General features: G+C 62.6%; 3 protein-coding genes across 6 annotated transcripts in view; all 3 read right to left on the reverse strand.

Moving 5' to 3' along the window:
- Positions 1 to 331: 331 nt before the first annotated feature.
- MPV17L2 (MPV17 mitochondrial inner membrane protein like 2) lies at positions 332 to 5,315 on the reverse strand. 2 transcript variants are annotated; one of them, XM_075902923.1, is made up of 6 exons: positions 5,153 to 5,315; positions 4,032 to 4,272; positions 1,836 to 2,006; positions 1,190 to 1,266; positions 985 to 1,113; positions 332 to 881 (listed from the first exon to the last, which is right to left on the reverse strand). In XM_075902923.1, exons 2-6 carry the CDS (start codon positions 4,216 to 4,218, stop codon positions 816 to 818), a joined length of 630 nt encoding a protein of 209 aa, XP_075759038.1. In that variant the 5' UTR covers positions 4,219 to 4,272; positions 5,153 to 5,315; the 3' UTR covers positions 332 to 815. The 2 variants fall into 2 exon arrangements, with proteins under 2 accessions (XP_075759038.1, XP_075759037.1); XM_075902922.1 differs by having other exon boundaries at positions 5,147 to 5,313.
- A 1,515-nt stretch (positions 5,316 to 6,830) lies between these two features.
- On the reverse strand, positions 6,831 to 15,255 carry IFI30 (IFI30 lysosomal thiol reductase). The gene is given in 7 exon segments (NM_001317044.1): positions 6,831 to 7,732; positions 8,057 to 8,125; positions 10,122 to 10,274; positions 10,752 to 10,847; positions 11,558 to 11,632; positions 11,859 to 12,041; positions 15,130 to 15,255. Coding segments are annotated over 7 exon segments (768 nt in total). The 5' UTR covers positions 15,253 to 15,255; the 3' UTR covers positions 6,831 to 7,663.
- A 1,936-nt stretch (positions 15,256 to 17,191) lies between these two features.
- PIK3R2 (phosphoinositide-3-kinase regulatory subunit 2) overlaps positions 17,192 to 26,179 on the reverse strand; it is a 35,502-nt gene continuing 26,514 nt past the window's right edge. For all 3 annotated transcript variants that reach the window (XM_075902926.1, XM_075902924.1, XM_075902925.1), the window contains exons 14-16: positions 25,753 to 25,824; positions 25,097 to 25,267; positions 17,192 to 21,627 (exon numbers count right to left, since the gene is read on the reverse strand). In XM_075902926.1, the coding sequence (XP_075759041.1) occupies positions 21,435 to 21,627; positions 25,097 to 25,267; positions 25,753 to 25,824 (436 nt within the window). In that variant the 3' untranslated portion in view covers positions 17,192 to 21,434. The remainder of the gene's footprint in view (positions 21,628 to 25,096; positions 25,268 to 25,752; positions 25,825 to 26,179) is intronic.

Here is a 26,179-nt window from a genome sequence, read left to right on the forward strand (position 1 = left end):
GGTGGGAAGGGGCCTCATCTACTCCTTTGCTGTCTGCTCTAAAGCCTGAACTTTTGGCACAAAACTGGGTCTGGCTGGTCTAGGTCCCTCCTCAAGCCCGAGGAACCTCTTAGACTACTGATGTGTGAGCGCGGCAGCCAGGTTAGGCTGAAGCTGAGCTAGAACAGGTGTTTGCGACCACTAACGCTGGCTGCAAAGAAGGCGGAGTATCTGGTTTCTTCATTAGCACCCCCATGGCTCCTGTTTTAAGTGAGCAGCCTCCTTCCCCCTGGGGGGGGAGTTTTACATGCCCATGCTAGGACGCAGGTCCTGTTTCAAGAGACAAGCTGCATCATCGAGATCTCATTTAATTTTTTATAAAGTGACATTTAGGCACAGCCTCGTTTCTAGCGCAACGCAGCTAGAACACACAGGGAGAATAAATTAAATTGGCTCCAAGTCATGGGATTATTTTAAGGCGCTCTGCTCACTCTGACACCTAGTTGCAGATGCGAAGAGGAATGTCATTCCTATTAGGCAGTCTGCCGCCACGTGATTCTTCATTTAAAAAAGTCATTGGGTTTGCGGTTGGCAAGTGAAATGCTACGGCAGAGAGACGCAGACCTCTCCCCTGCATTTCTCTTCCACGATCCTCAGGACAAGTCAATCACAGGACAAGGGGAGTGATTTGTCTCCAGGACGAATTTTGGTCACTTGATCAAGCTATTTTTTCAGGTCTGCGTGGGAGCCAGCTTCCTCCCCCAGGAACAAAGCTGGAATCTGTACGTGATGGGCGTCTCGCAGGAACAGATGGAAACCAAGCAGGGAACAGCTTGTCAGCCCACAGTCCGTACCCCAGTGCGGCTCTTCAGCTCAGCCTCGGCACCGAGCAGCGGCTTGGGCTACAGACGCAAAAGAAGAAACTGACTCAACTGGGATGCATTGGCTGGAGCTGCAAAGGCTCCAACACCAGGGATTAGAGGCTGGGGTGCGGGTAATACTGACCCTGTGTTTGAGATAGGAGAGGTACGTGTCCCAGCCCAACGTCACCACATTCACGTAGATCACCCGATACTTGGGAGGCAGGAACAGGAAGTTAATCAGCTGAGCTGCTGGCCAGACGCACCAGTCTGCCTGGGAATGAGAATCAGGTATTATGAAAGGAGGGGGAGGGGGGAGAGAGCCAACAGGGGCCTGGGAGCAGCCTTACCTTGTAAAATTCCCAGAACTTCTCTCTGAGTTCGTCCCAGCTTTCCTCCAGCCTCTGCCCCTCCAGCGACCCCATCCCTGTACAAGGCACAAGCGGCTGCAGTGAGCAAACAACCGTGGCTCCTTAGATGCTTTATTAGAAGCCTGGTTCCCACCCCCATGGGGTCGCTACAGCTTCTGAGATGACATCTTGGAGGCACTTAGCCAGCAAGCGTGATCCCAGCGCCAGGGGGCTTGCTTTCCAGCTGTATTTTCTTCTCCCGAGGGAGCAGGCATGGGCTGTGCTTTCATTCAGCATGCCGTGCCGTGAGCGCGGTGTTCTTCAGGACAGACCATGTCTCCTAAGGACTCTGTTCTTCCCATTAGCTCCATGGGGCGGTACAACCCCACACCCACTGGGCTAAAGGGAAAACAGGGCTAGCTGGAGGAGGCTTAATTCTCCGAGTCATGCAAATGCAGCTGCTTAATGCACATGCTGGAATAGAGCCCAGACAATGCACCTCCCAGCCAGGAGGGAAGACCACTGCAAGTGTAAGGAGCAGGCCTGGCCCCCTCACAGCCAACGACAGGCCAGCGTGATGCAGAAGAGTCTCAGGAAGGACATGTTTGAATGATCACATGACACAAAGCGACAGAAAATGTTTTACCTAGAAAATACCAGATTCCCAAGGCTGGAGATGCTACTATCTGGTCAATGAAGACTTTCTTCAGGACAATTTTCATCCCTTTTAATCCACTTGCAGGAAAGGCTCCGTCTAACCAGAGGTACCAGTAATGCATCAACGGGCCCATGCTGCAGCCAATAGCGAACATCCGAGCTGCAACAAAAGGCCCCCCTATTAATAAATGCAACGGCCCAGCACAATGTCATCATTCATTATTGACACGGCTCCGTAAGCCGATCGGTCCCTTTACAAAACACCGCGCAGAACGCGCCCTGGGAAGGCCACGGACAAGACAAGGCCACGGACACGAAGCAGTACACAGGTGCCAGTCATACGAAGCAGACTGTTGACACGGGAGGCTTCATTTTTAAAAGTCGATGGGTTTGCCGCTCGCAAGTTAAACGCTGCCACGGAGCGAGAGGTGGCAGATTTCAGTCGGAATGCTAGCCGACTCCTTACCAAAATGGCCCTAAAAGCAGAATGGCTAACACAGGGGTTGGGCTGTGCTGGGAAGCTTGACTCCAGCAGTTAACAGATCGGAAGAGCTTCATGCACCAGAGGAATGCTCACCAAATCATTAGACCACTGCGCAGGATCTGAGAGAGCTAGGTACATGCCCCAGCTCTACCACTGACATCTCTGGGCATCTCACATTCTCTCTAGGCCTCCGTCTCCATCTTCCTTTGTCTGGATCTGACCTGGTCAGGACAGACCCTCTCTCAGGCTCTGCATGTGGATTTACCCAGCATAGTGGGGTCCCCTACACAATTATAATACATGTCGAGTAGACCCCATGTGCTGTTTCCAGCACTCTATTCCCACCCAAAGGTGTCGGCAGGTCAGGCTTAAGAGTAAGGATAGGAGCAACTAGCTGAGTTCTCGACCACTGGACAAGCACAGGCTTATTGGATAGTCAAGTGAGTACTCGACTAATTACTTTCCCCGCCCCCCCGTATCAGAGGCAGCAAAGGGGGGGGGAGCAGGAGCTGGGGGGGGAGCCAGCTTAAAAGCCAGTTCCCTCCCACATCGTCTCCACAGTGTGGGGCAGGGGCGGCAGATCTGGGCTCTTACTACATTTAAAGTGCAGAACCGCAGCAGGAGCAACCCCTTCCCCCATCGACTAACCGATGGAAATTCCATCGGCTACTCAATTAGTTAATTAACCGATACTTAACATCCCTACTTAAGAGCTGCAGAAATCACTGGCTGGCAGAGCCAGACATGAAGACGCCCCTCACTGCATTTACACCAGATAAATAGGTCAATGGGTCCTGCATGAATCGTAAAATCCTAGGGCTGGAAGAGACCTCGGGAGGCCACTGAGACAAACCCTCTGCCCAAACCAGGATTAACCCCAACTAAACCATCCCAGCCAGGGATGTGTCAAGCCAGGATGTAAAAACCTCTAGGGATGGTGATTCCACCCCCTCCCTCGGGAACCCAGCCCAGTGCTTCCCCATCTTCCCAGGGAAATAGTTTTTCCTAATATCCAGTCTAGACCTCCCCCACTGCAACTTGAGATCATTGCTTCTCGTTCTGCCACCTGTCACCACTGAGAACAGCCTCTCGCCATCCTCTTAGGAACCCTCCTGCAAATAGCTGAAGGCTGCTGTCAAATCCCCCCGACTCTTCTGAAGACTAAACAGCCCAAATCCCTCAGCCTCTCCTCATAAGCAGGGCTCAGCAATTTAGGTAATCTACTCACCACGGGCGAGTAGAGTATAGCCTGGCACGGCACCGCAGCACGATCAGCGCATGCGCAGCGCGGTCTGCGCATGTGCAGCGTGCTGAACCGCGCGGCTGGCGAGCAAGTCCAGCCCCCTAATCATTTTGGTTGCCCTCCGCTGGACTCTCTCCAACGCATCCACATCCTCTCTGTAATGGGGGCCCCAGAATTGGACGCAATACTCCAGATGCGGCCTCACCAGTGCTGAATAAAAAGGAACGAGCACTTCCCTTGACTTGCTGGCAATGCTCCTACTAATAGACCCCAATATGCCCTTAGCCTTCTTGGCTACAAGGGCACCATTGATTAATATCCGGCTTCTCATCCACTGTAATCCGCTGGGTTCTGTCTTGAGGTGGGGCAAAGGCTGGTTCTTTGTGAGCGACAGATGCCCTGCCCACCGCTCGTACATTACAGATGCTGGCTAACAAACAAGCTCACAGTAGACAGACCTGTGCGGCTCAGCTCCCGTTTCCTGGATGGGTCCTTCCTCATTTCCCATGTCTGCTGCAGGGTGTCACCAGTTGCCAGGAGAGCCCCACAGCTCACAGTGTTTGTAACCAGCAGGAATCGGCCTCTGAAAAAGGGTTTGCAGTAGCCCGCGAAGCCAATACACATTTGTCTGCCCCAGGCAAGCATCGTGGCTCAGCACATCCACAGCGACCAGGTTGCTCCCCCAAGGACCAGCCACACCTGAGCCAAAGAGAAACAAAGCATCTAGGCAGGGGGATCCAAGCTGCTGCATTAGGTGCCAAGGTGCTGGTGCCCAGAATGGCACCACCTTGCTTCCCACACATCAATGTCATCCACTACCTGCGCCAGATGTAGGGGCAGGGGCTCTTGTGACTGGCAGGGTCCACTGCCCCCCTCCACCCCCTCTCCCCAAGGCACCAGCCTGCAGTAGGGATGTTAAATGGCATTTAATCAGCTCATCGACTGACTGATAGAGTTTCCATTGACTAGTCAATTAGTTGTTGGGGGGGGGGGCGGCGAAGGGAAGAGCTGCAGTGGAATGTATGAAGAGCCACCAGGCTCTTAATATATTTAAAAGACTGAAGCGAAGTGGGGGGGGGGGGGCAGCTCACGCCTCGTCCCCGGCTGTGCCTCTGCCTCCCCTGAAGCGATGGTGCTGGGGGGGGGGGGGGGGGGACCGGCTTTTAAGCCAGCTCCCCCCAGCACCGGCTCCTGCTCCCCCCCCCCCCCCCCCATTGCTGCCTCTCTCGGATAGTCTCTGATTTGCTGCTCGGATAGTCAGCTAGTCACATCCCTAGTCTGCAGGTCCACACCCGTCCTAGGAGACCCTCCCTTCAGCCTGCCCCTCCCCCCAGGGTGCTGCCCCGTCCCCCCGCCTCACACGTGTCCCCTGCCCCCCCAGTAACCCCCCCGCCCATGTCCCCTGCCCCCCCCAGTAACCCCCCCGCCCATGTCCCCTGCCCCCCCAGTAGCCCCGCCCCTCAGGTGGGTGTCATGGCTCGTGCGCGGGGTCAAAGGCAGCACCGTGTGGGGGGGGAGGGGGCACCGCCTCGTCAGAGCTCAGTGGGGGGGGGGAGGGGCGGCGCCGGCTGACCTCGACCTTTGCCCCCCGGATGGTCCCGTTTCTCGGGTCGGCTCCGCGCGGTTCCTTCGCTCCGGCCCTTCCGCCGCCTGACATGTGGGGGGGAGCCGGCTGGGCCCGTCTGAGTCATGTGACGGAGCTGCTCCTTCCGCTTCCGGGGAAGCGCGCGGCCATGACAGCTACCGAGGCGGAAGCGCCCTGTGCAGACAGTGGCCATGGCAGCTACCGAGGCGGAAGTGTCCTGTGCCAGAGAAGGCCATGCCAGCTACCGAGGCGGAAGTGCCCTGTGCAGACAGTGGCCATGCCAGCTACCGAGGCGGAAGTGCCCTGTGCAGACAGTGGCCATGCCAGCTACCGAGGCATGGAGCCTGGTACTGGAGCCTGGATCACACTGGTCTTGGCCCAGACGTCCCAGCAGGGCTCCCCCCCCCGTGTGTGCCGCCCCCGCTCTGTGCCCCCTGCAACTGGCTCCCCTCTGTGACCCTGTTACCCCCCCCAGCACCTCCCCCGGGCTGCGCTCACATTATGGGGCTTGCAGCATTTTCCGGGTGGGTCCAGGCCAGGCCAGACAGAGCCGGCTTCCCCCCCGAGCAGTCACAGGGCAGCACTGCCCCAAGGGCTGCACGTCTCCCCGTGCAAACACCCCCCCACACAAAACAGGGCAACGCCTGGCTGGGCTTTGGCGTCACCGTGACCCATTCTGCGTTTCGGGCTGTGCTCCGCGTTCCCCTCCTGTAGCTGTTTCCTGAGTAACCGCCGGACTTCTCCTGGGCACCCGCATCTGGAACACACCTCCCCTCCCTTCCCCTGGCCTGGGCTAGAGCAGCAAGCATCCCCAGGGGTACACATGGGTCCCGCTCAAGAGATGGAGGAGCGCCAGGTGAGAGGAGGGGTCTAAGGGACCCCTAGACTAAGGGGACAGTGCCAGGGCAAGGTCTGGTCAGCTGGTTAGTTAAGCTCACTTTGCAAGACTTTGCAAAACACCTAGAGAAGGCCGTGGGCCTCCTCTTCCAGTCAGCTGGGCTCAGCAGCCACCACCGCATGAGAAAGCTACTGCAGTGAAACCACAGGGAACTCACTATAGCACTTAAAAACACTGAGCATTTCCTGACTCAGCCTAGTGGAAGCTCCCCAGGGCCCTGATATAAGGCATCTGGTCTCCAGAGCTGAGTCTTGTCTCCTTCCCCTGCCCGCCCCGGAGTTTGTCCCAGGCTTCCTGTCACATCATTTGGCCATGGGGGGGGGGGGGGGGGAAAGGGCTGTGTACCCTGGAAGCTGTGCACTTGAGAGGCCGCTCAGGAGAGATTCAGATGTTGGCTAGCTGCTGAGCAGAGCACCCACCGCTAGGCTTTGTTTCTACTGGTGGTGCACACTCACACATGTGTTGGTGCATATAAAAAATTATTCCACACAAGTGGGAAAAAATTGCACATGGACGGAAAAGATTAGAAGGCCCTTGGCTTCCCAGAGCCTCTCTTTGACTGAAAGCAAATGCCCATATTGCAATACCTGTGAGTGAGGTGCCGCCCCTGCCGAGGGTGACGTGAGAGCAGCTGCAGCCAAAGGGAAACCCTTTGTTACATTTCTTCAGAGCATAGTAACCAACATCTCCACCCCAGACCCGGGCTCAGGGCCAGATTCAAGAGAGGCCCTCAATGAGAGACGAGGCGGCCAGGAAGTGACTCAATGACATTCATTGGCAAGAAGGACATTCTTAACCCGAGCCCCAGGAATCTGTATTTGGGACACCAACACCAGTACAGCAGCGAGAAGGGAGCAAGCGACAGCCTGGGGAGGGGAAGGCATCGGTCTGTTTGTGCAGGATCATGGAGCCTAGTGACCCAGGGACATTTCCTGGAGGGGGGCAGGATGTTTGAGGACCTGGCGCTGTTGGTGGTTAGAGGGGCCAGAGGAGCTAGTTCACATAAGGCATCAGTAGAGGCAAAGGGTCAAGCATCAGTCGGCCAATCAGCCTCGTTCCCTGCCACAGGCACAGCGCCCTGCGAGCGGCACAACCTAAGGAAACTGCTGGGGAACCACCTCCCAGAGCTGTAGGGTTGGAACGTCTGCAGGTTCCAGCCCAGGGAGAGCGAGACAGAAGGTACCCTCCCTTACTGAACCTGTACAGAGAGCTGGAGAGGCCAGAGAGGGCAGCCAGCGGAGAGAAGGGCCAAGAAGATCAGGGGATCCAGGCCTAGGCAGCCGGAAGCCCTTCCCAGCCCCTGCTGGCCAGGCTGCCTCCGGGTGACCAAATGCCTCTCTCCAGCAGCACTTGCTCTTTTAACCTGCTTCCCCCCTCCGCAGGCCCTGCTGTTGCCACCTGGCCAGAAGAGAGGCTTCCAATTCCAATTCCAATTCAAACCGTCTCGTGCCTTTTCTCCCAGCTCCACTGCAGCAGAATGTATTGGGCATGAGCCCGCAGCCAGCCTCAGACCTAGCCAAAATAGATCCCCTGCTGCCTCTGGCTGTCAGGGCGCCCCGACTGCAAGGCCACACGCTGGGGTGCAGGCAGGGGCCCTAGGCTGGGGGTTAATTCAGGCAGAGATTTTCGGTCTTCTGAAGAATCGCCTTGTCTTTGCAGGCATCTGGCTTTTCACCCTGCAGAGAGAGAGCATTCAGGGATCCCCGCGCCACTCCAGACACAGGGAGGGGTGTAAAGAGGACGCGCCCCTGGTCATTGCATGGCTCCCCTTCCTTCCCCTCCAGCTGGGGAGGCTCCCCGCAGCCCCTGGCCTTTAGCCCCAGTTGGCACCCAGCTGGGGAGGCGGGCGGGCTACAGCTAGCCCAGCACCCCCAAACCTAGCACCAGTCAGGTGCTCCTGCAGCTCATTACCCGGAGCCTGGGGAACAGGGCGCTGCAACCGTAGTGCATCGGGCACGGCTGCCCACCCAGAGTCTGATGCATTCCCAGGGGCCACTCACCGTGTACAGCTCACAGACCAGCTGGAACAGAGCCGACTGGGCTCGGGCCTGCAGCGTGTCCGTGTGTTTCTGAGCCGGAGAGAGGGGACAAATTGGGTCAGTGGCTGGAGCGGCCCATTCCCGTGCTCAGCAGCTGGCCCGAGAAGCCAGGTTTCTCCGGCAGTCGAGGCAGGCCTTTTGCGAGGGTGGCTGCCTGGCCCCCGTGTGGCAGCCCTGCAGCGCTCTGCTCCCGACGCGAGGGCGAGATCGGAGGGTGCCACCTGGCTGCGGCGGTGGCCTGCCGGGTGCCCACAGCCTTCAGCGGTGGCCGTTTCCCTGAGCAGCTGCAGACTGAGCCTGACGCTTAGCAGCTCAAAGCCAGGGCTTGTGTCTGAGCACAGCGCTGCCGCTTGGGGGCGACGGCCCCGGTGCACAACACGCAGCCGACCCGGCAAAGTCAGCATCAAAGGCCCTCACCACGCAGGGCCACCGAGTGACCAGATGGCCTCAATTTATAGGGACTGGCCCAATATTTGGGTGTGTTTCGTCGATAGGTGCCTCTCTCCACCTGCGTCCGTCCCAATTGCCCACATCTGTGATCTCGTTGCCTTAACAGGGGCGTGCGTCACACCTGTGCCAAGCGGGGATGCTGCGTTACCTGGGCAGAACGGGTGTGAGTGACGTACACGGTGTCAGGCAGGGGAGCGCTATGCCCCTGGCACAGAGGGGGGCAATCATTTTTGACAGGGGGCCACTCCGAGATTTTGGAAAGTAGTTGAGGGCTGCACCCTTCCATGATATAAATGGAGATGTGGGGTCTGGGGTGGAGGTTGGGTGCAGAAGGGAGCTTGGGGTGAGGGACTGGGGTGCAGGAGGGAGAATGGAGTCTGGGAGGGAGTTTGGGTGAAGGACGCAAGGGACTGGAATGCAGGGGGCTGGGATGTGACCCAGAGTAGGAGGGGATTGGGGTGTCAGCTCTGGGAGGGGGTAGGGGTGCAGGAGGAAGGCAGAGGATTTGGGTTTGTTGATTATGGGGGGAGAGGGTTGAGGAAGAGAGGGGCTGGGGTACCAGAGGCAGGCTATGGCCAGAAGACTTACCAGCCAGCAGCCAAACCAGCCTGCTTGCCTGCAGAGCTAAGGCTTGCAGAGCTTAAAACATTTCCCAGCCAGCCAGCCTGCCTGGCCACGTGCTTGTGTGAATAGCTGAGCCCAGGAGAGAGGAGGTGGTTCTTCCTGGCACTCGGTTATTCAAACAGACGGCTCCCATTGGCCAGAAACCGGCCAATGGGATTGGCTCCTGAAGCTTTCCCTCCTCCCCTTCAGTTTTGAAACAGAAATGCACAGGAGGTCTGGGTGATATAAAAGGGCTTGGGAACCCCCAGCAGTGCAGTGGGGCTAAGGCAGACTTCCTGCCGGCCTTGCTCTGCTCCAAGAAAGGCCTGGGGGGGGGGAGGGATTGTCCACACGAGGCCCTTGCCCTGAGCACTGACTCCACAGCTCCCATTGGCCGGGGCCACAGCCAATGGGAGTTGCGGGGGTGATGCATCCTGGCCTGCCCCGCCAAAGAGCTGCCACCAGAGGGTGTGGCGCTCGCTTTTGGGAACCGCCCAAGATACGTGCTACGCTCCCACACCCACTCCAGCACCCCTCCCAAAGCTGCCCTCCCTGCTCCCACACCCAAACTGCCTCCCGGAGCCCGCACCCTCTTCCCTCGCGGCAACTCCCTGCCCCAACGCGGTGAAAGTGTGGCAGGGCGGAGCGAGTGATGGATGGGGAAGGATAGAATGAATGGGGGCGGAGCTTTAGAGAAGAGGCAGGACGGAGGCGTGGCCTCAGGGAAGGGGCGTGGCCTCAGGGAAGGGGTGGGGCAGGAGTCTTTGGGTTTGCACGATAAGGCAGTTGGCAACCCTGGGCAGGCCTATGGACGCCCCAGCTGTGCCGGAAGAGCCACCCGCCAGGGCATGTGCAGGATCGCCCACGTGGGCACGGCTTGCAGTGGGCCTGGTGGCACGTGGCCTCTGCGCTAAGCTTCCGGCTCCGGTTCTCCGAACCCGCCCCCCCATTCATTCCACCCCCTGCCCCTTACCCCGTTGACGAGGATCCACGGCACGTATTTATGGGGCGGGTCGAGGGCGGCTGTCAGCTGAGCGTTGTGATGCATCAGCTTGTTCCCTACGTCCCCCGTCACGCACGCTTGGATGTCGGCCAGCTTGGTGTCCGGGGCATAGATCTTCAGACACTGCGACGGGAAGGGCGGTCAGAGCCAGCATAGAGAGCTGGTTACTGGGGAGCAGAAGCCACGGGGCAAAGCTCTACCCCACCCCGAGCGTCTGCTGCAGTCTCCAGAGCACATCCTACCTCTCCTGCACCCGGCCCTCACTGCGGCAGAGCCGGGGCAGTGCCTCATGGCACACGGAGAAGAAAGCGACCTCATGATCCAGGTGAGACTTGGCTGGAAACTGACGTGGCCGCAGCCTTGTCACGAAGTTCCAGCGGCCACGGCCGGACGTCCCACCAGACGCAGACTGGCAGGAAACGCCCAGCTGTTACGGGCCGTGGGACAAGACCCCTGCTCTGACCTGGGCGGGGGAATGAGGGGCGTGGAAGGGGGGTCACTGTGGGATGGGTGCAGAGACCAGCCCGCTGGGGTTACCCCTCCCCCCAACTTGAGCCCACGGAGTGTTAGAGCTCTGGGCCCGGAGCGTGGCCAACGTACAGCGGCGAGGTTGTCGACCACGGAGCTGCCGGATTCCATGCAGAAGATCACCGGGAAATACTGATCGACGTCCCGCAGCTGGTTCATCAGGCAGGTCTGGAAGAGCAGGGCGGGTTAGCCCAGTGGGAACGCAGCCAGGAGCAGGAGCCCGGCCCGTCGAGCCCCAGAGGCTCTGTAGCCAGCCAGCCCAGCGTGGCCAGTTCCCCTGCTGGGGTGGGGGAAGGAACGGCTACCCGGGGGGCTCCACACTCCACTGAGTAGCCATTCAGGGCTCTTTCCCCGGGGCAGGACCAGGCTGAGAGGCCTAGAATGGGGCCGTTAAGGGGAGCCCCCCGCCCCAGTCTGTTCTCGATGGAAGGCCCAGCGGGAGATGCCGCTTTCTGGCTTTCGCCTTGGGATGGCCTGGCTCACGGGCACCCTCCCCGCAGACCAGGCTCCTGACCCCCCGTACAGCCTCCCCCGCGGTCCCTGGACTCTGCCCTGCGGCGGGGAGGGGGGCTCTGTGCTCCTTCCCTGGCCCCAGCGAGGACGAGAGACCACCCCCTGCTAGTCCCAGGCAGGTCTCACCACGCGCCCCATCTCCAGGGCAGTGACACAGTCAGCCCTGCCCCCTCCCTCACCCAAAAAGTCCAAGTCACTGTGGCTCAGTGACATGCTCCCCCCCCCCCCATGTCACCGAGGACGGGACCAGGGCAGGGGGCCTCCTAGGAGCCACTGGCTCCCCCCCACCCCCAAACCCTGCTACCCGGCACATTCCACAGGCAGCCCCCTCCCCACGCCTAAGGCGGTGGGGGGGCCGGTCTCACCTCAATCATATTCCCCAGACACTCCTCCTGGCCGTGCTGGCAATCAAACTGCCACTTCCCGCTGACGTTCTTCTCCTGCGAGGGAAACTGAGTCACGACACTCCTCCTCCCCCCCGTTCATCCCATATGCCCCACCCCCTCGGCCCTCGCACCCCTCCGCGCTTGTCCCACCTCCTCACGTGCCACGCCTGCGCTCACTCTTCCCCCTGGTCCCACCGCCGCCAGGATCGGGGCCGCGGGCGGAGGGGAGAGCAGGCTGCGGGGACAGAACCCCGCTGCAGCGGGAGGCGCCGGTTCTTACCGCGGCGTTTCCGTAGGGCACCAGTGTGATGTTCATGATGTCCTGCAGCATCACCCAGGTGGGGAAGAGCTGGACGACCAGAAAGCCAGTACAGCCTGGACACAGGCTCTCGTAATACAGGCTCAGAGACACCGGGTTGGCTGCCGGGGTGCGGTGGTGGAAGTTGGGGCATTGCTTCTCCACCTGGGGGCAGAGGGAGACACGGGGGAGAGGAGGGAGCGGAGGGGTTAGGACAGGGGTCTCCAACCTTTTTAAGCACGCGATCACTTTTTGAGTTGACGTGCGATCCGGGATCTACCGCAAACCCACACACCTTGGCCCCGCCTCCTTCCCTGAGGCCCCGCCCCTGCTCACTCCGTCCTCCCTCCTCCCTCCTTTTCACCAGGCTGGGGTGCAGGCTCTGGTCTTGGGCTAAGGGATTTGGAGTGTGAGAGGGGCTCTGAGCTGAGCCTGGGGCAGGGAGTTGGGGTGCAGGAGGGGGTTCAGGGTACAGGCTCTGTAAGGGAGTTTGGGTCCAGGGGGCTCAGGAGTTTGGGATGCAGGAGGGGGGTGCATGACTGGGGCAGGGGTTCAGAGCATGGTTCCAGATGGACACTGCTTACCTGGGTGGTGGTGCAATGGGGCTAAGGTAGACTCATCCCTGCCCTGGCCCTGCACCGCTCTCCAAAGCAGCCAGCAAACTCCCTCCATCCCAAACCCTGTTGTGCACCCCCCGCCCTGTTCTATGGAAATAGAATACAGGGTGGGAGAGGAGGCACCCCGACATCTGCGCCCCTCCTCTCCCTTCCCTGCCCTGCCCAACAAGCACGGCTCCTGGGGAGGAACAGCTCCAGGGGAAAGGACAGGAGATGAGCAGCAGTTCAGGGAGGGGCAGCTGAAGTGCTGCTCTTGAGAGCCTCTTGGCCAAACCAGTCAGGATCACCTGTCAGAGGCTCCAAGATCTCCCAATCGATCCCGATCGACTGGTTGGTGACCACTAGGTTAGGACAAGCGGACCCAGGCCCGGACCGACGGTGCTGGCCCTGCCCCGAAGAGTAGCTGGGACTCAGACAAACGCCGTGGGGCTGCAGCTCCTGTTCACAGGGGGGAGGACATGCTGCAGGGGCACTTGGAGACTAACTCTGGCCCTGCCGCGAGGCCCCAGAGTGCTCCAGCAGCTGCTGGGCTCAACCTCTCTATGCAACAGCCAGGGGGCTGGGGGCAAAGTGAATTCCTCAGGAGCCCTGGGCAGACGGGACCGGCAGGGGGAGGGGACCAGGGTGCCACCTGGGGTCACGCTCCTGTTTAAGTAGAAGCCCACGGAGGATTTTGCATGCCCGGGTGCTGGTCTCCAGCCCAGACTGTCTGAACCGGAGGGGAAGGGAGCTGAGAGCCCTGCAGCCGCTTTCCAGGGAGCCGGGCCAGAAAGGAAGTGAAACAGGACGCTGGGACAGAGGCAGAAAAGCCTGACAGGCATCAGGCAGCCGCTGGGGCTTTCCAAGGGGATTTCCTCAATCCCTGTGGTTTAACAGAGCTCTGGTCGGCCAAGGGAGGCCACGCTCCACGCAGGGATGGGGGGGAGGGGTAAGACCCCCACGGCGGGAGCGCTCAGGGCTTTTCTCCTTCTGGCTCCCAGCAGATCAGGCCCCTGGGCTGCCGCTGCTCCCAGATCCCATCGGCCCCAGGTCCGGCCTCTGCTCCATGGCCAGAATCCAGCCCTGCAACTGGGGTGTTGGCCGACAAGCCTGTCGGTAACACGCAGTATGGTTCCTGTCGCTGGGCCAGAGCCGGGGGGCCCATGGAGACAGGCTGAGGGGCTGTGGCTCCGTTGCCAAGCCAGGCCAGACCTGTGGGGTCCATGGGGACAGGCTGAGGGGCTGTGGTTCCCATCAAGCTGGGCTGTGAGGTCCATGGGGACAGGCTGTGGGGCTGTGGCTCTCGTCAAGCCGGGCTGTGAGGTCCATGGGGACAGGCTGTGGGGCTATGGCTCCATCGCCAAGCCAGGCCGGGCCTGTGGGGTCCATGGGGACAGGCTGCGGGGCTGTGGCTCCGTCGCCAAGCCGGGCCAGGCCTGTGGGGTCTATGGGGACATGCTGAGGGGCTGTGGCTCCCGTCAAGCCGGGCATGCGGGGTCCCATAGGGACAGGCTACGGCTCCCATCGCTGGGTCAGGCTCCAGGGCCGAAGCTGGGCCGTTGTAGCGTTGCCAGGGCTGCCCGTCTCCCAGCCCTGCCCTCTGCGGCCCTGGCAGCAGCTCCCGCGCTGGCCGGGGAAGGATGGTGCTGCAGCTGTGCTCACAGAGGCAGAAAAAAGGAGAAGTATCAGCAGGCGCTGGGGGAGGGCAGAGCGGCTCCGTCCTTGCAAGGGTGACCAAGGCCAGAGGTTTGCTGCAGCACGGCTCTGCTCTGGGGATGGCAATAGGGCCAGAGTCCCAGCTGGCAGCTCTGAGCCAACAGGGGAGAATGCCCGGGAGCGCCAGCCTGGGGCTCCTCCGTCCCTGATGCTCAGGCCTGGCTTCAGCTCTGGGGGCGACCTAGCAAGGGGGAGGCGTGGGCAGCCAGCCAGAGCGAGGCTCTCCCCGCTTTGTGCAGTAAGAAACGCTGCTCGGCCAGGCAGAGCTCCAAGAGGGCGGTACAGGAGATGAGTTCGGAGCCTGGGGCCTAGAGAGCGCGGTGACGGGCACGTTCTACGCCGGGCAGGCGGGAGCTCCGGCCGGGGTGCGCGGGAGTCCTCTCGCTCGGCCGGGTGCTTATTTTCCTGAAGCGCCCGGGGCTGCGGGTGCCTGGAGAGCAGAGGGTGCCCGGAGAGCAGAGGGTGCCTGGAGAGCAGAGGGTGCCCACCGGCCAGCCCCGAGAAGCAAGCTCTTCTCCCTTCCCCACTGCACCCCGGAAGTGCCTCTGCACAGGAGGTCTGGGGGCTTGCGGCCCGGGAGGCTGCCGGGGGCAGTTTGGGTCCCGTTTGAATCCAGTTGTGCCAGGCCCCAGCCCGAGGAGGGAAGAGGCAGCGGTGGCAGGGGACGTGAGGGGACGAGGGCTGGGAAGGGACCTGCTGTGGGTCCCGTGGGTAGCACTGGCATTGGCGTATCTGTGGGTACACGACTGCCCCCCGATTTGCCGGGGCTCCGGGCTGGTTTCTTTGCAGTCCGGAAAAGGACCGGGTGGGTTCTCTTTCCCCACAGCAGAGGCACCTGGGGCCAACCCCCTAGGGCAGAGCGGGGTGGATGCCAGCCCCCTGTCAGAGCTCCCTGCGGACAGAGCTGCAGGTGCTGCCCGGAGTCACCCCCTCAATCTTACCTGGCAGGCCACAGCGATTTTCCAGGAGCTGCACCAGAGCCTGGGCGGGTAGTTACAGGCTGGCAGAGCGTCCCCTCCGCTCACAGCCCAGAGCGCCAGGGCAAGCAGCAGCCAGCGGCTCATGGTGCGATCGGGCGGAGAGGAGCCGGAGTGAGCCAAGCTGGGGACTTTCAACTCGCTCTGGTCCCGCCCTCTCAGCGCCTGCCTGCCTCACTCAGCCTGTTCTTCCTCCTCCTGGGCCTGCCCCGGCTCAGCTCCTGGGGAAAACCCAACCTCTGGGCTGGCTGCCGGGCTCTGCCCAGGGGAGGAACAAGCCGCCCCCTGCACACACCTTCCCCCGTGCGTGGGTAATCCGGTGCCAGGTGCTGTACACCCCCTAAAGGAAAGTCCCTGCCCCCCCAGCCCAGGCTCGGTGCAGGATTAGCAGGGGCCCCAGCAGGGCAGGACAGGGGCACTGACAGAGGGGCTCCCTTTGTCCCAAGGCAGCCCCGCTCCGAGCTGCCTGGCTCCCCCCGCGCCTGTGCAAATAGCCCCAGGATTGCACTGAGGCCAGGGGCCGGCCAGATTTGTTTGCATAGGAGGGTGCCGCTGCCCTTAGCCCACCCACCAGGCAAAGGGCCCCTGGCTGCCGCCTCGTTGCTCCTAGGTGCGGTGTCACAGGCAGGCTTGGGGGTCAGGGCTAGTCCCCTCCTCCCCCTGCCCCAGCTCAGTCAGCACCCCGGAGACCCTCACACTGCATCTTCAGGGCAGGGGGAGGGGGGTTTCCCCCAGCCACGGGCTCAACCCCTCCCAATTACATTAGGGGCCGGATGGAGATTAAAGGAGCCGACGAGGGGCTGCAGCCTCCCATCGCTGTGTGCACAGCCCCCTCCTCGACCCCCCCAGTCCACAATGTCTCATGCCCCCCCCAACAGTGACTGTGTACCACCCCCCCCACCCCCGGCTGTACCACAGCCCTGGCAGCTCATGTTCCAGCCCACAGGCCAGGACCTTAGGGGCGCCCTGGGCAGTTTGTCCCAGGCAAAATGCTGTGGCAACCCGGGGTGCTGGACTAGGCGGGGGTGCACACAGACCTGAGTCTGGCTAGGTCCATAGATAAATTGCTATTGTCCCCAACGGCCACGGGGAGAATCCTCCAGGTGTGACCCCCCAGCAGTCCCCCTTTGCCCCAGGGTCAGGCCCCAGGACACCAACCCCCAGAAGTGCCGGCTGCGTCCCACGGCTCTGCAGCCCCCAGAGATACTGGTGCGAGATCTGCGGTACTTCACACTTCCCTTTTCCAGAGAAAACCAACAGCCGGCCACTTCCTGCCCCACTGAGGCACGGATTGTCACGAGTTCGGCTCCCCGGGGACCACGTCCCCCCCACCCACTGGGGGGTTGCCGGGGGCAGCAGCAGCCACGCAGGTAGAGCTCCAGGGCCTAACGGTGCGCAAAGACTCAGTGACCTTCGGCAGGACTCGTGCGCCTGAATCCCTTGGGCTCTATGGGAAATCCAACCCTATCATTAGCTGGTCTGGCACATTGATGTGGGGCCTGGATCCCCGTCCTGCTGAGGAACACGCAGGGGGCGCTTGTTACCCCATGCGCTAGGGATGTAAAATCCCATTTCAATTGGCTAATCCAGCACTGGTGGAGTGGCCCCACTGCCTGCTGTGGGGCTGGAGCGCCCCCCAAGTCAGGGGCTGCTCCAGCCCACCCAGAGATGCCTCTACCTGTACCAGGGCCAGCCACAGGCTGAGGCCGGAGCAGCCCCTACCCACGGCATAACCCTTCATATCCCGCCATGGCTTCCTGAGAACAGGCCTGGAGCAGCATCCAGGACGAACACTTCATAAACAACTGTGCAGGCCTCTCCCTGCCAGAAGCACCTGGAGCCCTGCAGAGGCAGTGGGTGCTGGCTGCTGTTCCCTACAGCACAGGTAAACAGCTGGCTCCTGCTCCAGAGCTCCCCTGCAGGATAACTTCACCCCCTGGGGAAGTCTCAGACAAAAACCTCCTGAAAGTACAAGAACATTAAGGGGAAGGAAAAGAAAAAAAAAAAAGGACTCCGCCCCCATGCAGCAGTTTCATTCTTTCAGTTTATTTCTGCCTTGTTTAAAGTACCGTACAAAAATGATCCGACAGTAACAAATTCGGGGTTTACTTTAGTAAACGTCCACAGAAAGAGCACAGAGAACAACTTCTGCTAACAGGCAGAAGACATGGCAATTAGAGTATTTATTATTGCATCTCCAGGAGCCAAAACCTCAGGAGCGCTGCCCGGTCAAGTCCCTCCCGGATGAATGCAATTCCCGCCTCTTAGGCAGGGACCAGGCTCCAGGCTCGAACACGCTCCCTTTCCTCCGATGGGGAAAGCGCCCCGACTAATGCAGCCCAGAGCTTCCCACAGAACCTCAGCATCTTGCATGGGGGGGGGTCTCGACCAGGGACTCCCTGGCTGCCCCCACAACCAAGCAGTGACTCCAGGCGTTTGGCATGGGCGTTTCAGCAGCTCTCCACCCTAATGCCAGGGGAAGAGCTGCCCTTTCTTCCCTAACCAATATCGCTGGCAGCAGTTACTGAGCTCATAGTCTGCAAGAGCCCAATGGGTGGAGCAGAGAGAAACTAGAAAGGGCCCAGCAAAGGATGCAGCCAAGAACTGGAGACTTGGTCTCCAAAGTCCCATTTCAAGTGGGGATGTTAAATAGTCAGTTAACCTCCTTCATTCCTATAGGTTACTGGACTATTCGATCGTCCCTGGAGGTGGGGCTGGAAGCCAGCGTGCTCCGACCTCACTCCCGAGCTTCCTGCCACCCCGTACTGCCGGGCAAAAGCTGGTTCGTGATGGGAGCCAGTTCAAAAACCAGTTCCCCCTCCGGGATCAGCTCCTTGTCACCCACTGCAGAAGCAGCCCGTCTGGGTGACCTGAGCTCCTGGACCAAGTGAGAGCCAGGCTGCTAAGAAATGTACTGGCCGGGAGAGGGGGGAAATGCGTGTCTATAACATTAACTCATGAGCTTTTACTTATCGGTTAATTGACTGCGCTATTACAGCCCTCATTTCAAGGAGATCCGGCCAATTTCTTCCACCCAATTTCTTGGCAGCCACGACGGAAGGGGAAAGCTGGCTGGGTGCTCTTGGAGCCAGGCAGCGCGGAGCCCTGCAAAGCAGAGCGAGCTGACTGGATACGTGCCAGGTGGGGGAAACGCACACGAAGGACGGGCCCAGGATCACAGGAGGTTCTGGTTCACATCTTGTAGGAGGTGCAGACGAGGGCACAGCCGACAGGGTCCAGCCAGAGCGTCCTCAGGAGACGTCAACAGCAGCGGCGAAAGCAAAGACCAAATCACAAGGGGCGTATTCCAAAGGAGCCGCGTTGTTAAAAAAAGACTTGAGGGGCTTGTTTTTGCGCAGGAGTGAGAGAAAACCCCACACTGAAGAACCAAGTCAGGTGGCCTTCCTTATGGGGCAGCTGGTGCTTGTCCTGGTGACACCCCCAGGTGGGCAGGGCTCAAACCCAGAACCCCTAGGGTCCCCGGGCCAATGCCCTAACCCTTAGGCCACTTGAGAACCCACCCCCCTTTTGGAGCCAGAAGTCGAGGGTTCGAGCCCCACTCTGAACCAACATGGACCTGGCAACCTTGCAGCATAGGACAGCTAAGGGAGGCCCAGGATGTAGGAAGGCGGGGGGGGGCGGCTCCTTGCTGCACACTGGACCGCAGGAGAGCGGCGTCTGCTCTCTGCAACAGGCACAGGGATGCGAGCCCCTCAACACGCGTCTCCACCCTTAGCAAACCATGCCAGCCACTCAAAGGGCAGCGCGACCGGAAGCAGAGCCGTGCAGAACTCCCGCTCAGAGCCTTCACACGGCGCCGGCTGGGCGCCCGGGGTGCAAGAGGGGAATTTCAAACTCCCCTGAGAAGCAGGGAGAGGCACGTGCCCACCCGAGGCTACAGCAGAGAGCGGTTACCGAATCGCAGCAGGCGCCCAACAGTGGCAGAGTTACCCGGGCCGCTTCCAAACACGGGACAAGACCTTTCCGCTCCCGTGGGCACCGCGTGGCTGAGGAGCAAGGGGTGGAAACCCGGCTCCCTGGCGGTGAGATGAACATCGCGTATGTACCGCCTGCCCTGCCACGCGACCCAGATCGCCGACCTCCATAATCCCACCGCCAGGCAGTGCTCAGCCAGGCGCCGAAAGCCAAACGGCCAGGCTGAGGGGTGGGGAAGGCAGGGCCCAAGCGGCGAGGAAGAAATGGCTAGATACAAATACCAATAGTACAGCAGAGGAGTCAATCTTTATGGCTTAATTGCTCAAAAAGCAGGTCACCTTAGGGGGAGGGCAGCTCGAGTTGGGGGTCTCACGTGCGTTGCTGGGACACTGACTCCAGCCAGTGGAAAGCTGGAGCTGTGCCTGGTTCCCCGCAGGGAATTCTGCGAATAACTCCTGGGACAGAGGGCTGAGAAGCTGCACGGCCTCCCCACGCCTCTTACTTACCAAAAGCCCGGCCACGAACTCGCCCTTTGTTACCCAATCGAACCCTCAGGACCCCCGTGCGCGAAGGGGGCTTGAAGGAGCAGCAGCCACTGTAGCTAACTCCTCTCCTGGCCCCACACGTGGCTCACTCTGGCCAGCACGTGGCTGGGCCCAGCGCCGTGCCCTCCAGCTGCTTTGCTCTGGCCGCCCTCGCTCGCTGACCCTGAGGGCTCCCACTGGAGCATGACAGGTGAGCACAAAACGCCACGCCAGCCCCCCATGCCACGGGCCCCCGTGGCAGCCACGGCGTTTCCAGAGGAACAAGAGAGGAATCCAGGCCAGAGCAGCAGAGCTGACGATGCACACGTAGGAAGGAAGCGGGGAGCAGTGTGACCCTGGCACTAAACAGCATCCAAACCTGTGCCATTGCCCGGCCTCGCCCACACACGGGGAAAGACACACTCCACCCCAGCGTGCTCCCTACACAGTCAGCCGAGAGCCTCCCCACCCCGCAGTCCTAACTCTGCCACTACCACCGGAGACCAAGCGTCCGCCTCCAGCTGGGACGGACCGGGGGGTCTCTGGAGATGGATCAAGCGGCGAGCAGCACCTCCCCGGAGCCAGGCAGGCGCAGCAACAAGCGGAGAGCCCCTTGGGATCCCGAGCATCACCCCGCAGCCCTCCGGGCACCGCCAGCCACGCTGGATAGCCGGGTGCTGCCGCCGCCAGCAGCTGCCTGACACATCTGGAGGGAGATGTCCCACAGCCCCACACAGGAAGCGTCCCGAACCATTTTGCATCATCAGGAAACCCCTAGAGCTTTTTTTACTCGCTCGTGGTAAACCAGCCACGGCCGGAACGGGGACAGAAATCCCCAGCTCCTCTCCGGCCCCGGACAGGACTCAGCCTTAGAAGTGCTTCAGAAACAGGTCGCTTTGCCTCCCTAGACGCGGCTCCATGCCCCGGCCCCAGGGCTGGAGGGGCCTGGCCTAGTCGCCGCCCTCCCCTTGCAGAGGGGGGCTCCATTTGCATAAAGCTGGCAGGGGGTCGGCCATTCCGGGCCCCCCTCCTGCTCCACACTGTGCGTGGCTGCCTGGGGGGGGCTGCGTATCGGAGCAAGGGTTCTGCAGACCATCGGGTACTAGCAAGCAGCTGGTTACAACGATCACGAGCAGTACGTGCCGGCGAGCCGGAACCGTTGCAGACTCCCCAAAGCAATGGCCGAACAGCTGCCATCCCCCTCCCCACCCCGACCTCTTCAGCGGCCCAGGAAAGCCCCGGTACCAACGTGGGTTTCACAGCTTCGCTGGCAGACAGGCTGGTCCGTAAGTAATTGACAGAGACTCCCCGGCCCGCCGTGCACAGGGGTTACGCGCAACGCGGGTCTGCCAAGGAGCCGGCCTGCCGAGCCCTCGCCTGTTCCCTGGCAGGCCAAGCACTGTTGCGCCCAGTGGACGCGTTTCTAGCTCTCTCCCCCGGGATCTAGCTCACCCCAGCCCACAGGATCACTGAAAGGAGAGGAGGGAACGACCAGCCAGTGCTGCCCCGGCCTCTGCCAGGAAGCCAGGCCCACCGCAGCTTCGGGGCAGGCCCTCTGTTATAACTCGAGACAGGCCGCTGGGCTCACGAGGGAAACCAGGAACCGAGCTCTACAGCGACACACCGGGGGGAGAGGGGGAGCAAAACTGCCCCTGGGGCACCACGGCAGGCAGGTTCGCCCAGACTCCTCCTTGGAAAGGCTGAAGTCCCAAGCGGCTTTTCCATCCCAAGCGTCGCCTCCCCGTCGGCCAGCCGGGTCCCTGCTGCTGAGCGAGCGGGATGCCGGGAGGCGGGGTTGGGGGCAGCGGCTCATCTGGCAGGCGGCTGGGAGAGGACTGGGTAAGCCAGCGTGACGTTCAGGGAGTCGTTGTGCTGCACCAGGGACATGTGTTTGTAGTGCAGGACCAGGTCCTTCAGGGAGGCGTACAGGTTGTAGGGCTCGGCGAAGCCGTAGCCGGTCACCGTCTTGTAGATCACGCAGTGCTTGGTGTCTCCGTCCACCCTGCCAGGGGAGCACAAGTGCACGTGTCACCGGGGCCACGAGCCAGCAGGGAGCCACCCGGCGAGCCACTGGCCTGCGCTCGGCCACCTGCCCCTGGCCAGCCAAGGGCTGCACCGTGGCACCTGGCCTGCCACGGAGCAGCCGGCGCCTGAGCGGCCGTCACTGCTGCAGGCTCCCATGCAGCCCAAGCGCACCAGCTGTCCCCAAAGGAGAACAGGAAGGGCGATGCCAGATGTTCGGGGCCCCGCCTGTGTGAGCTGCGAGCAACTTGGGAACTGGAATGTGAGAGAGACCCTCCGAGGGCTGCCCTGCAGTAGCCGCTAGGCAATGTAAGTGAGTCTCCTCCCCCCCCCCCAGTTCCCAGAGCAGCCCTCGGGGGATAAGTGAGTCCCCCCCCCCCCCAGTTCCCAGGGCAGCCCTCGGGGGATAAGTGAGGGCCCCCCCCCCCAGTTCCCAGGGCAGCCCTCGGGGGATAAGTGAGGGCCCCCCCCCAGTTCCCAGGGCAGCCCTCGGGGGATAAGTGAGGGCCCCCCCCCCCAGTTCCCAGGGCAGCCCTCGGGGGATAAGTGAGTCTCCTCCCCCCCCCCAGTTCCCAGGGCAGCCCTCGGGGGATAAGTGAGGGCCTCCCCCCCAGTTCCCAGGGCAGCCCTCGGGGGATAAGTGAGGGCCCCCCCCCCAGTTTCCCAGGGCAGCCCTCGGGGGATAAGTGAGGGCCCCCCCCCCAGTTCCCAGGGCAGCCCTCGGGGGATAAGTGAGGGCCCCCCCCCCAGTTCCCAGGGCAGCCCTCGGGGGATAAGTGAGGGCCCCCCCCCCCAGTTCCCAGGGCAGCCCTCGGGGGATAAGTGAGGGCCCCCCCCCCAGTTCCCAGGGCAGCCCTCGGGGGATAAGTGAGGGCCCCCCCCCCCAGTTCCCAGGGCAGCCCTCGGGGGATAAGTGAGGGCCCCCCCCCCAGTTCCCAGGGCAGCCCTCGGGGGATAAGTGAGGGCCCCCCCCCCCCCCAGTTCCCAGGGCAGCCCTCGGGGGATAAGTGAGGGCCCCCCCCCCAGTTCCCAGGGCAGCCCTCGGGGGATAAGTGAGGGCCCCCCCCCCCCAGTTCCCAGGGCAGCCCTCGGGGGATAAGTGAGGGCCCCCCCCCCCCAGTTCCCAGGGCAGCCCTCAGGGGATAAGTGAGGGCCCCCCCCCCCAGTTCCCAGGGCAGCCCTCGGGGGATAAGTGAGGGCCCCCCCCCCAGTTCCCAGGGCAGCCCTCGGGGGATAAGTGAGGGCCCCCCCCCAGTTCCCAGGGCAGCCCTCGGGGGATAAGTGAGGGCCCCCCCCCCCAGTTCCCAGGGCAGCCCTCGGGGGATAAGTGAGGGCCCCCCCCCCAGTTCCCAGGGCAGCCCTCGGGGGATAAGTGAGCCCCCCCCCCCAGTTCCCAGGGCAGCCCTCGGGGGATAAGTGAGGGCCCCCCCCCAGTTCCCAGGGTAGCCCTCGGGGGATAAGTGAGGGCCCCCCCCCAGTTCCCAGGGCAGCCCTCGGGGGATAAGTGAGGGCCCCCCCCCCAGTTCCCAGGGCAGCCCTCGGGGGATAAGTGAGTCTCCTCCCCCCCCCAGTTCCCAGGGCAGCCCTCGGGGGATAAGTGAGGCCCCCCCCCCCCAGTTTCCCAGGGCAGCCCTCGGGGGATAAGTGAGGGCCCCCCCCCAGTTCCCAGGGCAGCCCTCGGGGGATGAGGGCCCCCCCCCCCAGTTCCCAGGGCAGCCCTCGGGGGATAAGTGAGCCCCCCCTCCCCCCAGTTCCCAGGGCAGCCCTCAGGGGATAAGTGAGGGCCCCCCCCCAGTTCCCAGGGCAGCCCTCAGGGGATAAGTGAGGGCCCCCCCCCAGTTTCCCAGGGCAGCCCTCAGGGGATAAGTGAGGGCCCCCCCCCAGTTTCCCAGGGCAGCCCTCAGGGGATAAGTGAGGGCCCCCCCCCAGTTTCCCAGGGCAGCCCTCAGGGGATAAGTGAGGGCCCCCCCCCAGTTTCCCAGGGCAGCCCTCAGGGGATAAGTGAGGGCCCCCCCCCAGTTTCCCAGGGCAGCCCTCAGGGGATAAGTGAGGGCCCCCCCCCAGTTCCCAGGGCAGCCCTCAGGGGATAAGTGAGGGCCCCCCCCCAGTTTCCCAGGGCAGCCCTCAGGGGATAAGTGAGGGCCCCCCCCCCAGTTTCCCAGGGCAGCCCTCAGGGGATAAGTGAGGGCCCCCCCCCAGTTCCCAGGGCAGCCCTCAGGGGATAAGTGAGGGCCCCCCCCCAGTTTCCCAGGGCAGCCCTCAGGGGATAAGTGAGGGCCCCCCCCCCAGTTTCCCAGGGCAGCCCTCGGGGGATAAGTGAGGGCCCCCCCCCAGTTCCCAGGGCAGCCCTCGGGGGATAAGTGAGGGGCCCCCCCCCCAGTTCCCAGGGCAGCCCTCGGGGGATAAGTGAGGGGCCCCCCCCAGTTCCCAGGGCAGCCCTCGGGGGATAAGTGAGGGGCCCCCCCCCCAGTTCCCAGGGCAGCCCTCGGGGGATAAGTGAGGGGCCCCCCCCCCCAGTTCCCAGGGCAGCCCTCGGGGGATAAGTGAGGGGCCCCCCCCCCAGTTCCCAGGGCAGCCCTCGGGGGATAAGTGAGGGCCCCCCCCCAGTTCCCAGGGCAGCCCTCGGGGGATAAGTGAGGGGCCCCCCCCCCAGTTCCCAGGGCAGCCCTCAGGGGATAAGTGAGGGCCCCCCCCCAGTTTCCCAGGGCAGCCCTCGGGGGATAAGTGAGGGCCCCCCCCCAGTTCCCAGGGCAGCCCTCGGGGGATAAGTGAGGGCCCCCCCCCAGTTCCCAGGGCAGCCCTCGGGGGATAAGTGAGGGCCCCCCCCCCGTTCCCAGGGCAGCCCTCGGGGGATAAGTGAGGGGCCCCCCCCCCAGTTCCCAGGGCAGCCCTCGGGGGATAAGTGAGGGCCCCCCCCCAGTTCCCAGGGCAGCCCTCAGGGGATAAGTGAGGGCCCCCCCCCCCGTTCCCAGGGCAGCCCTCGGGGGATAAGTGAGGGCCCCCCCCCCAGTTCCCAGGGCAGCCCTCGGGGGATAAGTGAGGGCCCCCCCCCAGTTCCCAGGGCAGCCCTCAGGGGATAAGTGAGGGCCCCCCCCCAGTTCCCAGGGCAGCCCTCAGGGGATAAGTGAGGGCCCCCCCCCCAGTTCCCAGGGCAGCCCTCGGGGGATAAGTGAGGGCCCCCCCCCCAGTTCCCAGGGCAGCCCTCGGGGGATAAGTGAGGGCCCCCCCCCCAGTTCCCAGGGCAGCCCTCGGGGGATAAGTGAGGGCCCCCCCCCAGTTCCCAGGGCAGCCCTCGGGGGATAAGTGAGCCCCCTCCCTCCCCCAGTCCCACCGCTTCTGATCTGCAAACTTTGCTGCAGGGCTTGAGCTTTTCAGCCAGGTCTGCTCCAGGCCTCCCCACGTTCCCCAGCTGGGAGAGCCGGGCGGCCCCGCGGGGGAGGGACACTCACACCACGGAGCAGGCGTAGCAGCCCTTCTGGCTGCTCTCGCGGATCAGGAAGGTGCCGTCGTGTTTGCCGCTCAGCATCTCCTCCGCCTGCAGGCGGTTGATCTTCCCCACGTACCAGGTGCGCTCCTCGTGGTGCGGCAGCTCCTCGTCGTCGTCCATCATGGAGTACTGGCTGCACGGCAAGACCGGGGCTGAGCAGAGGGCAGGCGAGGACTGTCCCCCCGCTAGGCAGGAGCCCCCAGCGCCGGCACCTCCCAAAAATACCCCGCTGGGCCTTTCAGCCTCCCCATAGCTCAGCCCCCCCAGCCCAGGGCTCTCACACTAACCTCAGAGCCCGGGATCAGCTGGAGCCCGTAGCTCACGAGCCAGCATTACGGAGGCACAAACCCCCGTCTCGTCGCAGCGCCCCGCGAGAAGCTCTGCAGGGTGCGAGCGCAGGGCTGAGGCCAGGCCGCTCCTGCTCCGAGCCACCCTCTCGCTGCGTGAGCTCCCCCCCGTCCCCCGCCGTCTCAGCTCCCCCTCTGTACCATGGCACTGGGGGCAGGGCCACAGAGGGGGAGACTCAGGGCCCAGCAGGTGGTGGGACGGGACCCATGCGGCAGGGCTCTCCCTGCAGCCCCCCGCCCGCACTGGGAGGCAGCGGGCAGGGACACTTACTCCTCCGTCTCGTTCTTAATGCCCAGCCATTCGTTGATTTTCTTCTGCCGGGCCCCTTTCTGCGTCAGCCACCTGCGGGGAGCAAGGCAGGAGCTGAGAAACCGACTGGCGCAGCTTTTCATCCCGGCCTCGCTGACAAATCGCTCCGCCAGGGGGCAGCACCCCCCCACAGAATGAGCCAGCCAGCAGGATCGGGAGCCCAGCGGGGCGGTAGGAGGGGGGATCCATAGGGCACAGGGAGGGTGCACTGGAGCCAGGGAGAAAAGCTTGGCAGGTCAGGCCCAATCTCGGCTGGACACCCAGCGAGGAGCCAGCTGGTCAGTGAGCAGCAAGGACAGGCTGCGGTTGGCAGAGTGCACGCAGAATCCACAGCTGCGTAGGGCACCTCAAAATTGGGGCACCCCTGGGTCTTAAGCCCCCCTCCGCC

Source organism: Pelodiscus sinensis, chromosome 19 (genome assembly GCF_049634645.1).
Source record: "Pelodiscus sinensis isolate JC-2024 chromosome 19, ASM4963464v1, whole genome shotgun sequence".
Classification (NCBI taxonomy): Eukaryota; Metazoa; Chordata; order Testudines; family Trionychidae; genus Pelodiscus; species Pelodiscus sinensis.